This window comes from Chiloscyllium plagiosum, unplaced genomic scaffold (assembly GCF_037043375.1).
Source record: "Chiloscyllium plagiosum isolate Xiang-an unplaced genomic scaffold, Cpla_swu_hap1 HiC_scaffold_10, whole genome shotgun sequence".
Taxonomy (NCBI): domain Eukaryota; kingdom Metazoa; phylum Chordata; class Chondrichthyes; order Orectolobiformes; family Hemiscylliidae; genus Chiloscyllium; species Chiloscyllium plagiosum.
In genome coordinates, this window is record NW_028270148.1 from 40,762,512 (window position 1) to 40,777,832 (window position 15,321).

At 40.3% G+C, this 15,321-nt stretch overlaps 1 protein-coding gene across 10 annotated transcripts in view; it reads right to left on the reverse strand.

The window, feature by feature from the left end:
• mta3 (metastasis associated 1 family, member 3) overlaps window positions 1-15,321 on the reverse strand; it is a 300,725-nt gene that overhangs the window by 91,245 nt on the left and 194,159 nt on the right. For all 10 annotated transcript variants that reach the window (XM_087991291.1, XM_087991288.1, XM_087991287.1 and 7 more), the window contains 3 exons: window positions 14,189-14,347; window positions 4,351-4,386; window positions 2,660-2,685 (listed from right to left, as the gene is read on the reverse strand). In XM_087991291.1, coding sequence (XP_087847417.1) covers window positions 2,660-2,685; window positions 4,351-4,386; window positions 14,189-14,347 — 221 coding nt within the window. The remainder of the gene's footprint in view (window positions 1-2,659; window positions 2,686-4,350; window positions 4,387-14,188; window positions 14,348-15,321) is intronic.

Here is a 15,321-nt window from a genome sequence, read left to right on the forward strand (position 1 = left end):
ATACGCAAGACTGCCGTAGTTCTAGGAACCAATTCTGGTCTCCGGTTAATACCAGAAGAACACACTGAAGCCTTTAAACATTATATTCTTTTAGCTTCTTTTTTTTATTGGACACTATTCCCTTTTAAACTTTGTACCCGTGCTTATGTGTTTGATCTTGCATCTTTGTTGTTTTCCTCAAGGTTTATGAAATGAGATGTAGCTTTATGCTAAAAGAGATAAAAAAATACACCTAAGGAGGTTGACAAAAAAAATTCCTGTGGATTACATTTCCTTGAGATAATCAACTGGAGAAATGTAAGTTCTAAATTTTCTCTGATATCTTTTGAAACTTAACAAGGAACAAAGCATGCTGTAAAACAGTTGCATTCTTAAGCTTATTAAGGTAGAACTTGAAAAGACTTCATCTATCTAAGAGTATCCCACAGGTTACATTTAAAACATTCTATGATAGGAATTGTGATACACCTGCTAAGTTTATGGGAACTTAGAACAGACCTAAAAGTCCAAATCATGAGTGCAATGTAATGCACTGGATATGTAACTGATGTGCAAGCTCTGTCAAATTGTTCCAAGCATTTGTTAGGCTCTCTCAATGGTCGTCTGTTGCAATTTTTTTATTATCAGGTCCCTGCTTCTGAATCAGAGCCCTTTCCTCAAACTGCGGCCCCTTTGTGCCTCAAATGTAACTTCCTGTATTCATCCAGCACATGGTAGAAACATGTGGGAGGAGCTTTTAGAAGCCACAATTATAGAAATTCTCACCCAAATAAAGTAAAAATCTTCAACAGTCACACCGGGCTATGTGAGTTGGCTCAATATTTTTGGCGCTTTCGATGTGGTCGGCTGTTAAGTAAATTGGGAGAGAGACTTTGTGAGGGGGGGGGGGGGGGGGGGGGGGGGTGGGTGCAACAATTGTTCTCCAAACGTTGTTGATCATAATGATCATAATTCTTAAACATGGTGTGCTGCTGGTCTTCCCACTCAAGCTTGAAAATGATGACATGCAGGAAAAACAAAAGCAATTGGGAAAACAGCAAAAATCCAAAGAGAAAAAGAGGGATGGACACGGGATGGACAGGGGTATTAGGAAACTGATCATCACACTTGGATTTAAGAGTGAATTTACCAGTAACCGTAGAATTATAAATTTTATTCAATGTTTTTCTTAATCACGTAAATTCCGCATGCTATTTTTAGAGCGGAAACAGACAGGATCGTGCATCAAACCAATGCATGACATTTGAATGACTTGATAGATACTTGTAGGTGTTAATTGTATATTGATTGACAATTTAATTACATTCAGATTGAACGTTATTAATTTGGGATTCACTTGTGCTTCTATATATTGGAGTAGACAGAAACTATAGATGTTGGGCTTTGGGGTGATGTTTGTCAGTCTATATTTTCAAGGTTCCACCTGACCTTCACTGTCTGGCTATCTGAATTTGGAGAATAGGAACAAGCTCAGTACTTACTGATTTACTGATACCTTACTGATGCTTGTTAATTCCTGTTGTTACTAATGGACTGTATCTTATTGTTTCTGATTTGTTCATTTACTTAATTAGATATTTAACTGCTAACATTTCAACCAATTCAACATTTTCAAAATACAAAATGGCCATGCTTAAAATTAGATAAACTTAATTTACTCAAAATATATCTAATGACAGTAAAAACACCAGAAGCTATATTAGAACAAAGAACAAAGAGAACAAAGAAAATTTACAGCCCAGGAACAGGCCCTTCGGTCCTCCAAGTCTGAGCCGATCCAAATCTACTGTCTCAACCAATCGCCCAATTCACAAGCATCTGTATCCCTCTGCTCCCTACCTACTCATGCATCTGTCCAGATGCATCTTAAATGAGTCTACCATGCCTGCCTCTACCACCTCTACTGGCAACGCGTTCCAGACACCCACTACCCTCTGTGTAAAGTACTTGCCACATGTATCCCCCTTAAATGTTTCACCTCTCACCTTGAAAGTGTGACCTCTCGTTATTGAATCCTTCACCCTGGGAAAAAGCTTATCTCTATCTACCCTGTCCATACCTTTCATGATTTTGTAGACCTCAATCAGGTCCCCCCTCAATCTCTTTTTTTTCTAATGAAAACAAACCTAACCTACTCAACCTCTCTTCATAACTAGCACCTTCCATACCAGGCAACATCCTCGTAAACCTACTCTGCACCCTCTCCAAAGCGTCCACATCCTTTTGGTAATGTGGCGACCAGAACTGTACACAGTATTCTAAATGCAGCTGAACCTACGCGTGTACGATTTTAACATGACCAGTCAGCTCTTATACTCAATACCCCGTCCGATGAAGGCAAGTGTACCATATGCCTTCTTGACCACTCTATCCACCTATGCAGCAACCTTCAGGGTACAATGGACCTGAACTCCCACATCTCTTTGCTAGGATTTGATGCTTGCTCCAAATCAAAGGAAGAAAATAGGATACCACTGGAAAGGTGTTTATCCTATGAATCCACAAATGCTTCTCAGCTAAAAGTGTCTGTCAGGATCTACTCTGGTTGCTTAACTTGTAAACTACACATTTTTGATGCATTGAACAAAATTAAATAAGTCGGAAGAGCCAGGGACTTAAATGCGCAGTCTGTGGTAAATATTCAACAAAATTCACTTACCATTCTTTGTGTGTGACTTGTAACATCTGAAAAATTTGATTAGCAGTTAAAGGAAGTTATAATCACGTCACTTGACAATACTCTATAGTCTGTCACTCATACGAGATTGACTAAAATATAATTATAGCAAAAATTTATTCAAGGTTAATTGAATAATTACAAATCAAGAAAACCAAAAAGCAAATGGAAAGCAAAATGCTGATCGACTCTGGTATACCACATAGAAACATAATGCATTTAAATGAATGGATGATCAAATATTGAAGTATTACTTTTAAATTCATTTTAAAATAAATCAACATACTCTAATTTTTTTTGCATAAATATGTGCAGGTTACAAATAGGAACAAACATACAGAAGTCATTTTCTTTCAATCAACTGTGAACTGCTACCATTATCTACAATACGAAATGAAGTTCAGACCCATTTGTGAGCACAAGTAATTAACAATAATGTATGTGCCAACTGGAGAATTTAAATCCTCTTAATTCTAATGTTATCAAAATTCGAAGAAAATAAATCTTGAATTGCTGGATTCAATCTACATTTAAGTTGATTAATTCCAAGGACTGGGATTACTTTTATACTATTTTAGAATTCAATCAATATTATATTTAAACCAAAGTGCAATACCCAATTACCAATGAATGTAAAATAGAAGTTTGAAGTGATCAGAAGGCAGCTCTTTCATGACGAAATTCAGATAACTGAGACTACTTGGATGAAACTTCAATAGTTAATGAACCACCTAGTGAACCCAGATAAGAATACAGTCTTGGGGTTGATATGATAAATGTTGTATGATGGTATTAATTTTAATTTAATTACCTATCTGTAGCCCTACATTTCTCACCTTAATTTGGTCACTGTATTGACTCCAGTTTTGTTACCCTAGTGATTAAGGACTCTTCCTGTCGGCAATGTAAGGGTACTAACAGAGATTATGTTTTACTTAACTTTATGCCAAAGGACTTACACAACACATGAACAACACAGCATGAAGTGAATTATAAAGATCTCCTTCATCCTCAATAATTGACTGACACAACATTTAAATGAGGTACTCAGTAAAATAAAAGGAAAGAATTGATATTATAAGATATATATGCTTGTGATTAAGATTTTTGTGGGATGATTCACTTAAGTTTATTTTTAGGGACAGTATTTATTGTTAACCTTGGTTTTGGCTTTGCAAAATGTCAATTTTTATAGAAAAGTTGAAATTTTAAACAGGGTGCACAATTGCATAATGTTGGACGCAAACCCAAAAGTTAGAGAAGAAGCTAAATGTTAAGCAGGTTATAGGATTAGCTGCATCCTCAATTCTCAGACTTAAAGCTTGGAATTGAGGCAAAACATGTAGTTCAATCGCAGAAAAATATTTTTATTTTGCATTAATACTCCATCTTTTCAACACATGTAAGAATATTGCATTAAATTTGAAAAGACAATGTAGCAAAGGGACTAGGTCTTAAGAATATCCATACTCCAAAAGGAGAGTATTTTAAGCACCTCATCAAAGTCCCATGGACCACCTACAGAATGGGATATGCAACACTAAATAGGTGAAGTGGTAATATTTCTGAAAAAGCAAATAAAGTACATCTAAAATAACATTTTCCTTTTTGAAAACAATTTTGCTTCTGTATAATATTAACACAGACCTTAAGTATATATTATTACATCTTACCCCTATTGGACATCCAAGGTCGTTTCTTCACACCTCCTGAATGGAAATAAAGTAATTGAACGTATTTAGTGTTAGTTGCAGCATACATATTTCATCTACAAACAACTCACACTTCATCATAAAGTTGCTCATTTTATATATTGCAAACACTAAATAATCATAAGCGTTACTCCCAGCAAGAAAGTATTCCATGTAGAAGTTGTTCATTGCACTTATAGTAATGTACATATAAAATTAATTTGGAGTCATAGACTTTTTTCAATACACAAATACCCAAAATTCTTCAAATTGAGCTCCTAATTTCAATTTGCCAATGACTGGGGATAAAGGAACTAATTCTAGTGGTCCCCAGTCTTCATAGCTGAGGTTATTTATATTAGCACAGGCCAAGAATTGAACCTGGAACCTTAAAACAAACTGTATGAATAAAGTTAGTGATTTTATTCAGGTTTTTGGGTGAACTGTAGCCATGTGTGCACTTTGGAGATTTCAGTAGAATGTGGCTACAACACAGATCCAGCAAACACTTTTTAAAATAGTGCCCTGCAAATGTAAGCTTATTCTTGAGTAAGTTCAGCCAAGGTCTACTTTCACACTCTAGTTTCCAGATGTCTTGGTGTAAATTAGGCCTCCAACCACCTAAGCACAAACATTGACAAAAGAGGATTGGAGCTGAAAATGTGTTGCTGGAACAGCGCAGCAGGTCAGGCAGCATCCAGGGAACAGGAGAATCGACGTTTCGGGCATAAGCCCTTCTTCAGGAATGGAGTCTGGGATCCTTATATGAGGAGAGAGGCTTCCCCGTCTGGTGAAGATAGATCCTGATCAACTCCATGATAGACATCTTGGTCCTCAGGTCCACTGAGGCACTTCACCAGGACTTTCTAGCATACAATACCTTGACCTTGAAATTACAAATAAGCCTTTTAAAAGTAATAGCAAATGCTGTTGGGGAGGTTTTAAACTAATTTGGCAGGAGTAATAGGGCACAGAATATACGTTGGGAGTAAGTTGGAATTTTGCGTGCAATTCTGGTCTCCTTCCTATTGGAAGGATGTTGTGAAACTAGAAAGGGTTCAGAAAAGATTTACAAGGATGTTGCCAGGGTTAGAGGATTTGGGCTATAGGGAGAGGCTGAACAGGCTGGGGCTGTTTTCCCTGGAGCGTCGGAGGCTGAGTGGTGACCTTATAGAGGATTACAAAATTATGAGGGGCATGGATAGGATAAATAGACAAAGTATTTTTCCTGGGATGAGGGAGTCCAGAACTAGAGGGCATAGGTTTAGGGTGAGGGGGGAAAGATATAAAAGAGACCTAAGGGGCAACGTTTTCACGCAGAGGGTGGTACGTGTATAGAATAAGCTACCAGGGTGGTATGCTTATGGTGGAGGCTGGTACAATTGCACCATTTAAAAGGCCTTTCAATGGGTATATGAATAGGAAGGGTTTGGAGGAATATGGGCCGGGTGCTGGCAGATGGAACTAGATTGGGTTGCGATATCTGGTCTGCATGGACGGGTTGGACCGAAGGGTCTGCCTCCATGCTGTATATCTCTATGAATATGAGGACAGTCCAGCAAGCAAAGATAAAGCAAATAGAATGCCCAGAAAGCTAAAATGTATCTATCTTAATTCAAGGGGCTTGAATGGTAAGGCAGATGAACTTCAAACATTGCATCAATACCATCTTCCCACATTCTGATCAATCACAGATATGGTTGAACAAAGGGTGGGACTGGCAGCTCAATATTCCAAGGTATAAAAGTTTCAGGCATGATGGGGAGAGGGGTGGAAGAAAGGTGGGGGCACTGTATTATTGATAAAGGAGACTGCAGTATTGTGCGAGGATATCTTGGAAGGATCTCAGAATGAGGCCATCTGCGTACAGCTTAGAAATAAGAAAAGGGGCAATCACTTTGTTGGGGTTATACTACAGGCCTCCGATCAGTCAGATAAAAGATAGGGGAGTAGATATATATGTAAATCACAAAGGTGTGAGAGAAAAAGGGCTTTAGTTGGAGATTTCAACGATGCTAATAAATTAAGGGGTTCAGTAGTGTGAAAGGTTTAGATGGAGTGAAATTTTTGAAGTGCATCCAGGAGAGCTTTTTGCACCAGTATGTAGATTGTCTAACTAGAGGTAGGGCAGTGCTAGATTTAATATTAGGGCAGGAAGCCAGTCAAGTGGTTGAAATGTCGTGGGCGAATATTTTAGGGATAGTGCTCATAACTCTGAGGTTCAAAGTCATTATAGAAAGGGATAAGAAATAGTGCAGATGTTATGTATCTTAATTAGGGAAAAGCCAATTTCAATCTCATTAGACAGAATCTGGCAAGCATAGACTGGGAACAGCTACTTGCAGGTAAATCTACATTCAGAAAGTAGGAGTCTTTCAAAAGCATAAAAGTGAGAGTTCACAGCCAACATGTTCCTTTAAGAGCAAAGGGAATGTCAGCTCGTCCAGGGAACTTTGGATGTCAAGGAATATTGAGAGGAGAAAGTGAGGACTGCAGATGCTGGAGATCAGAGCTGAAAATGTGTTGCTGGAAAAGCGCAGGTCAGGCAGCATCCAAGGAACAGGAGAATCGACGTTTCGGGCATAAGCCCTTCTTCAGGAATGAAGGTTCCTGAAGAAGGGCTTATGCCCGAAACGTCGATTCTCCTGTTCCTTGGATGCTGCCTGACCTGCTGCGCTTTTCCAGCAACACATTTTCAGCAAGGAATATTGAGAGTTTGATAAAGAAAAAGGAAGCATATTTTAGGTACAGAGTATTAAAAACAGGGGAGACCTTTCAGGAGCATAGCGTGTGTGGGGGTGTACTTAAACATAAAACAAATTACAAGGGGCCACAAAAATATCTTTGGCACATAGGATTAAGGATAACCACAAGGCATTTTAGAAGTACATAACAGTAAGAGGATTACAAGGGAAAGAGTGGGGCCTATTAGAGAGCAAAGGTGCATTGTCTGTGCCTGGAGCCAGAGGACATGGGTGAAGTTTTAAATGAATATTTCATCTGTATTCACAGACGAAAAGACAATGTAACTGGAGATTTTGGTTGGGACAGCAAGGTTCTAAAGGAGGTAAAGATTAATAAGGAGGAAATATTAGATGTTTTGGCAGGCATAAAGTTGTACAAATCTCCAGGGTCTGATGAGATATATCTCAGGCTGCTATGGAAAGCAAGGGAGGAGATTGCTGGGGCCCTGACATAGATATTTAATACTTTGCTGGCCACAGGTGAAGTGCTGGATGACTGGAGGATAGCTAATGCAGTTCCTTTGCTCGAGCAGAGTAGCAGGGATAGGCCAAATAACCACAGAGCAGTTATTCTGACATCAATGGTAGAAAAATTATTGGAAAACATTCTGAGGGACAGGATTGTGCAATACCCGGAAAGGCAGGATTTGATTAGGGATAGTCAGCATGGATTGACTTGGAGATCCTGTCTGACTAATTTGAGTTTTCTTTGGAAAGTTGACTAAATATATTGATGAGGATAGTGCAGTTGATGTGGTTTACATGGACTTCAGCAAAACCTTTGACAAGATCCCACAAGATCCCCCTTACGCAGAAGGTAAGAGCCCACGGAATCCAAGGCAAGTGGGTAAACAAGAGTTAAAGGATGATGATAGAGGGTTATGTTTGTGCTTAGAATCCTGTGACTAGCGGTTCTCCACAGGGATTGATACTGGGACCCTTACTACTTGTTATGTACATTAAGAATATACAGTCATCGAGTTATGCAGCACCAAAACAAACTCTTTGGTCCACCTCATCCATGTCAACCAGATATCCTGAACTGATCTAGTCCCATTTGCCAGCATTTGGTCCACATCCCTCTGAACCCTTCCTATTTGTGTAGCCATCAAGATGCATTTTAAATGTTGTAAGGGTACCCATGTCCACCACTTCCTCTGGCAGCTCACTCCACACTTGCAACACCGTGCATGAAAATGTTACCCCTCAGGTCTCTTTAAAATGTTTCCCCTTTCACCTTAAGCCAATGTCCCCTAGTTTTGGGCTCCTCTACCCTCAGGAAAAAGATCTTGGTTATTCACCCTTTCATGCGTAGATGGCTACAGATGTGAATGCAGAAGGTATAATTAGTAAGCTTGCAGATGACACCAAAATTGGTGGGTGTGGACTGATAATGAGGAGGATGGTCTCAGTCTACAGTCTGATATTGGTTAGCCAGTAAATTAGGCAGAGCAATGGCAGATGGAATTTAATCATGACTAGTCTGAGGTGATGTATTTCTGGGAGGTCTGATAAGGGAAGGATTTACACAATGAACAGAAGGTGCTGAGGGAGAATAAGGAACTAAGGAATCTTGGTGTACAATTTCATCAATCCGTGAAAGTGAAGAGGCATAAGGGATGCTTGTCTTCATTAGCCAGGTCATAGAATACAGGAGCAGGGATACCTCATAGCAACTTTTTAGAGCATTGATTAGACCACAGATGGAAAACTGTGCAGTTCTGTTCTACACACTATTGGAAGGACATACGTGCAGTGGAGATTCACCAGGATGTTGCCTGGGATGGAAATTTGCTGTTTTGGGGAGAGACTGGATAGGCAGGGTTTGTTTTCCTTGGGGTAGAGGTAGCTGAAGGGTTATTTGATTGATAATACAAAATTATACCAGGCATGTAAGAATCATGAAGATAGCATTAATAAGGGCAAGAGTAGGCAGACAACAGATGAACGTAAAAGAACTGGTGGCCTGAAGTGCATCTACTTTAATGCAAAGAGTATAGTGTGTAAGGCAGATGAACTTAGGGCTTGGATTGGTGCCTGGGAGTATTAAGTTATTGCATTCACAGAGACTCGGTTGAAGAAAGAGCATGATTGGCAACTAAATGGTCCAGGATATAGATACTTCAGACATGACAGGGAGGGAAGTAAAAGGGGGGTGGGGGGGTGGAGTTACATTGCTCGTCAGTGATGATATCACTGCTGTGATAAAACAGGACATGATGGAGGGCTTGAGTAATGAGGCATTATGGGTGGAGCTGAGAAATAAGAAGGGTGCAGTTACATTGTTGGGGCTGTATTACAGGCCTCCCAACAGTGAGCTGAGGTGGAAGAACAAATTGGTAAACAGATTATAGAAAAACATAGAGGCAATAGGGGAGTGGTGATGGGAGATTTTAATTTTCCCAACATTGACTGGGATACACTTAGCGTCAGAGGTCTGGATGGGGTTGAATTTGTAAGAAGCATCCTGGAGAGTTTTCTAGAACAGTATGTCAATAGTCCGACAAGGGAAGGGGCCATATTAGAAAACAATGGGCTCATCAGTGATAGGCAACATGGCTTTGTGCGGGGGAGATTGTGCCTTAATAGAGTTCTTTGAGGAAGTGACCAAGTTGATCGGTGAAGGAAGGGCTGTTGATGTCATATACATGGACTTTAGTGAGGCGTTTGATCAGGTTCTCCATGGTAAACTAATAGATAAAGTGAAGTCACATGGTGTGCAGGGTGCTCTAGCAAGGTGGATAAAGAACTGGTTGAGCAACAGGAGACAGAGAGTAGTAGTTGAAGGGAGTTTCTCGAAATGGAGAAAGGTGACCAGTGGTGTTCCACAGGGATCATTGCTGGGGTCACTGTTGCTTGTGAAAGATATAAATGATCTGGAGGAGGGCACTGTTGGTATGATGAGTAAGTTTGCAGATGACATGAAGACTGGTGGAGTAGCAGAAAGCATAAGGGACTGGCAAAGAACACAGGAGAATATAGATCGACTGGAGAGTTTGGAGGAGAAGTGGCAGATGGAGTTCAATCCAAGCAAATGTGAGGTGATGCATTTTGGGAAGTCTAATTCTAGAGCGAATTATACAGTAAATGGAATAGACTTGGGAAAAGTTGACTAGCAGAGAGATCTGGGAGTGCAGGTCCATTGAATCCTGAAGATTGCTGCACAGGTGATAGAGTGGCCAAGAAGGCATATGGTATGCTTGCCTTCACCGACAGGGTATGGAGTATAAGAGCTGGCAGGTCATGTTAAAATTGTACACGATGTTGGTTTGGCCGCATTTAGAATACTGTGTACAGTTCTGTTGCCACATTACCAAAAGGATGTGGGCGCTTTGGAGAGGATGCAGAGAAGGTTTACGAGGATGTTGCCTGGTATGGAAGGTGCTAGTTATGAAGAGAGGTTGAGTAGGTTAGGTTTGTTTTCATTAGAAAAAAATTTGAGGGGGGACCTGATTGATGTCTACAAAATCATGAAGGATATAGACAGGATAGATAGAGATAAGCTTTTTCCCAGGGTGAAGGATTCAATAACGAGAGGTCATGTTTTCAAGGTGAGAGGTGAAAAGTTTAAGGGGGATACATGTGGCAAGTACTTTACACAGAGGATGGTGGGTGTCTGGAACTCACTGCCAGCAGAGGTAGTAGGGGCAGGCATGGTAGATTCATTTAAGATGCGTCTGGACAGATGCATGAGCAGGTGGGGAGCAGAGGGATACAGATGCTTAGGAATTCGGCGACAGGTTTAGACAGTAGATTTGGATCGGCTCAGGCTTGAAGGGCCGAAGGGCCATTTCCTGGGCTGCAAATGTTCTTGGTTTTTTTTGTTCTTTGCATGTTAAAGGTAGATCTTGAGGGGATTTGTGGAAAAATGTTTTCACCCAGAGTGTGTTGGCAACATGGAACGTGCTGTTTGTCAGGGTGAAGGAGACAGGTACTCTTGCAACACTTAAGAGGCACTTAAAATGCCAGGGCATAGTAGGCTATGGACCAGGTGCAGGTAAACAGGATTAGTCTAGTTTGCTGTTTGTTGGTCAGCATAGCCAGTGGGCCAATGTGCCTATTTCTACAATGTACGACTCTGTGACAAATCTGACAAATCCCTTACTTTATGGAAACCTTGGATGGTCTTGAACAAATGTGCTTGGAGTCTGTCGGAGTCTGTCAGAGTCCATCAGACAGGTGTGCAGATATGCCCATCACTTCCCATGCAAACTACAATGGTTTAACACGTCTAGAAATGTACCTTTTCTTTTAAAATTGCTTGTACCCTTAAGCATGCTAAAATCTGGCCTTTATCGCACTGTTAGTCAGTCTTGACTTTATCATTTACTTACACCTAACCAAAACAGATGCCACCAAGTCATCTTTTTGCTAATATATTTGTCTCCATCACTAGTTTTTCAGCCGATGTATTACTTTATACCCAATCAGCCATCTTGGTTTAATGGATCCTATTAATTGCTATGCACTTTGCTCTAAGTTGAAACTTTATTGCTGGAACAGCACAGCAGGTCAGGCAGCATCCAGGGATGCTGCTCTAAGCATTGACTTTGCTCTAAGCATTGAAATATTATCATGCCAAGCTACAATGGTCTGTATAAAATCATAACAAATAGGAGCAAGTAGTAGGACAATTGGCCAACTGAACCTACTCCAAATGACTGTCGCTCAATTCCACTTTCCTGCCGGGACCCCTGCCACCTTCTTTCCCACAGAAAATCCTCAGCTCCTTTGTAGATGTTAAAATTGATCTAATTCATAGAACATAGAACAGTACAGCACAGAACAGGCCCTTCAGCCCATGATGTTGCACCGACCACTGATCCTCATGTATGCACCCTCAAATTTCTGTGACCATATGCATGTCCAGTAGTCTCTTAAATGTCCCCAATGACCTTGCTTCCACAACTGCTGCTGGCAACGCATTCCATGCTCTCACAACTCTCTGTGTAAAGAACCTGCCTCTGACATCCCCTCTATACTTTCCTCCAACCAGCTTAAAACTATGACCCCTCGTGTTAGTCATTTCTGCCCTGGGAAATAGTCTCTGGCTATCGACTCTGTCTATGCCTCTCATTATCTTGTATACCTCAATTAGGTCCCCTCTCCTCCTCCTTTTCTCCAATGAAAAACATCCGAGCTCAGTCAACCTCTCTTCATAAGATAAGCCCTCCAGTCCAGGCAGCATCCTGGTAAACCTCCTCTGAACCCTCTCCAAAGCATCCACATCTTTCCTATAATAGGGCAACCAGAACTGGACGCAGTATTCCAAGTGCGGTCTAACCACAGTTTTATAGAGCTGCAATAAGATTTCACGACTCTTAAACTCAATCCCCCTGTTAATGAAAGCCAAAACACCATTTGCTTTCTTAGCAACCCTGTCCACTTGGGTGACCAATTTAAGGGATCTATGTACCTGCACACCAAGATGCCTCTGTTCCTCCACAATGCCAAGAATCCTATCCTTAATCCTGTACTCAGCTTTCAAATTCGACCTTCCAAAATGCATCACCTCGCATTTATCCAGGTTGAACTCCATCTGTCACCTCTCAGCCCATCTTTGCATCGTCAATGTCCCGCTGCAGCCTACAACAGCCCTCTAATCTGTCAACGATACCTCCAACCTTTGTGTCATCTGCAAACTTGCTGACCCATCCTCCAATCCCCTCATCCAAGTCATTAATAAAAATTACAAACAGTAGAGGCCCAAGGACAGAGCTCTGTGGAACACCACTCACCACAGACTTCCAGGCAGAATATTTTCCTTCTACTACCACTCGCTGTCTTCTGTTGGCCAACCAATTCTGTATCCAGACAGCTAAGTTCCCCTGTATCTCATTCCTCCTGACCTTCTGAATGAGCCTACCATGGGGAACCTTATCAAATGCCTTGCTGAAGTGCATATACACCACATCCACCGCTCGACCCTCCTCAACTTTTCTAGTCACATCCTCAAAGAACTCGATAAGGTTTGTGAGGCATGACCTGCCCCTCACAAAGCCGTGTTGACTGCATTTAATCAAGCCATGCTCTTCCAGATGGTCATAAATCCTATCCCTCAGAATCCTTTCTAACACCTTGCAGATGACAGACGTGAGACTTACTGGTCTGTAATTGCCGGAGATTTCCCTATTTCCTTTCTTGAAGAGAGGAATTACATTTGCCTCTCTCCAGTCCTCAGTTTTGAATATTTTCAAATGATCCATTCTCCACAAATCTCTGTGGAAGACCATTCCAAAGATATTTAAGAAAATAAATTCCTCTTCATCTCCACCTTAAATGAGCAGTCCTTTTTTTTGAACTGTGCTGCTGAGTTGACCTTTCAAGGAAAGCTTAAGTTAATTTTTGCAATATTGGTAAAGTATTTATTGAACTTTTTTCTTTCTTTTGTACTGTTGGATTAAATATAATCCACCCTAATTGCCTAAGAGATGAACATATTGGAATGAGGATTGCTGTCTGCATATTATACTATATAACTTACCAAAGCAGTCAACCTTAATTTTTTTTAAACCAGTTTGCACAAGGTGACTTTGAGAGCATTCAAATTACTCCGTAGGCTTTAATGGAAAGATAGTCTACTACTCAGCATAATACTCAATAGAATTTTCATGAAAATTATAATATAAAAGGCCAGTAGCTGAACTTATTTGTTAAAGACTGAGACTCAAAAGTAATCAGGCAGACTAATTTCCATAATTGCAATATTACATGAAACTCTTGAACCACAGCAAGAAAATATTTTCGATTATTCAAAGCTACAGAAAAAAACGATGCCTAATAAGTAAAGCACTCAACTCATAACGGCAGCTACAAATCTTAGGTTTGACTGACAGTCAAATTACCAGTCTTCAGAGTTAATCCTCTACTGGCTTTGAACCCCATAACTCACATCCTGACACAGGTGCACACAATGTAAAACTATATAACGTAAAATATGACATTCTCCGACTAAAAACATTAACAATAGACGACAATGGTACTCTATAGAAATTAAATAAGAAAAGCACTGAATGTATCACTTGCCTGAACATATTAGCAAATATTACATACTTAAACTTTGCTGTTAAACTAACCATCTACACCGTTGTGAAGGCTGTAACCTTTGTTCCCTAGAATTGTTGGAGAGCCACAGTTTTGAATTGTAGATAGTCGTTTTGATGATTGACTGAAGTTTCCTGAAGTGCAGCTTGACACTCCTCTCAATATCTTTGGCTTTACAGCAGGATGCGCTTCTGCATATTGACAAAAGGTTAATAGGCAATTAGACAATCAAGGCATGTGGAAGGAAGAGCAGATAGTTAAAAGAAATGTTGATGTTATTCATTAATTAATTGGTTACTGTTGCAAGGTTTTAATGACACAAAATAAGTGTCCGATGTGGCTTCCATAAGAACATAACAAATAAAAAAAAGTGCACAATCATAGGCTGCCTCACCACTGCTAACTTTTCGAAAGTGCAAGCTCCATCCCTGGGACTATGCTCCCTTGCATTCTTCAAAACTGCACATAACGCACACAGTGTGATTCATCAAGCCAACAGTATCCTGGGTTTTGTTACCCAAACTCTAATCTGGCTCAGTTACGCGAAGCAAATACTGTTCGTCACCTTTCACGAACGACTCTCTACCGCACTGAACTGTTTAGTGCCCACCGGCTTCATTCAGCCTTTCACAGCCCCTCGGTTTTCCCTAGGCACCTCCCATTATACAAAGTTATTCAACTGCTCTATGACTTCCCTGAATCTCAACTGCACATAACATATGCAGTGCAGTTGCCGTTAGTAGCACAGCTATCATCAGTCCTGCCTCCCGTGGTCTCCTCTCTCTCACACATACCCCTTTCTGGAATCAATGCTTGTGACCTTTGTCACCTCCTTTTCCGTGGCCCCTTGAACTACTTGAAACACTGGTTCTTTGCTATTGTAAGCAAACTCGAATGTAACCAATATTCTGGGATAATCAAACACAACAAAATTTTAGAAATCTCTGTTCCTTAAATGGTACAATTTCACAAAAGGCTGGCTTGCAGCACAGATTGCATACAACAAAATTGGTTTTCATTACATCATATTATTATATGCTCCATGTTGACATGGCTTGTACTCTATTGTACAATCATCTACAAACCAAAATCCAGTTATTGATTTGTCACAGTGCTTCAAGGACATATAACTTATTAGAATTTACCTAATCTAAATTCACATCAC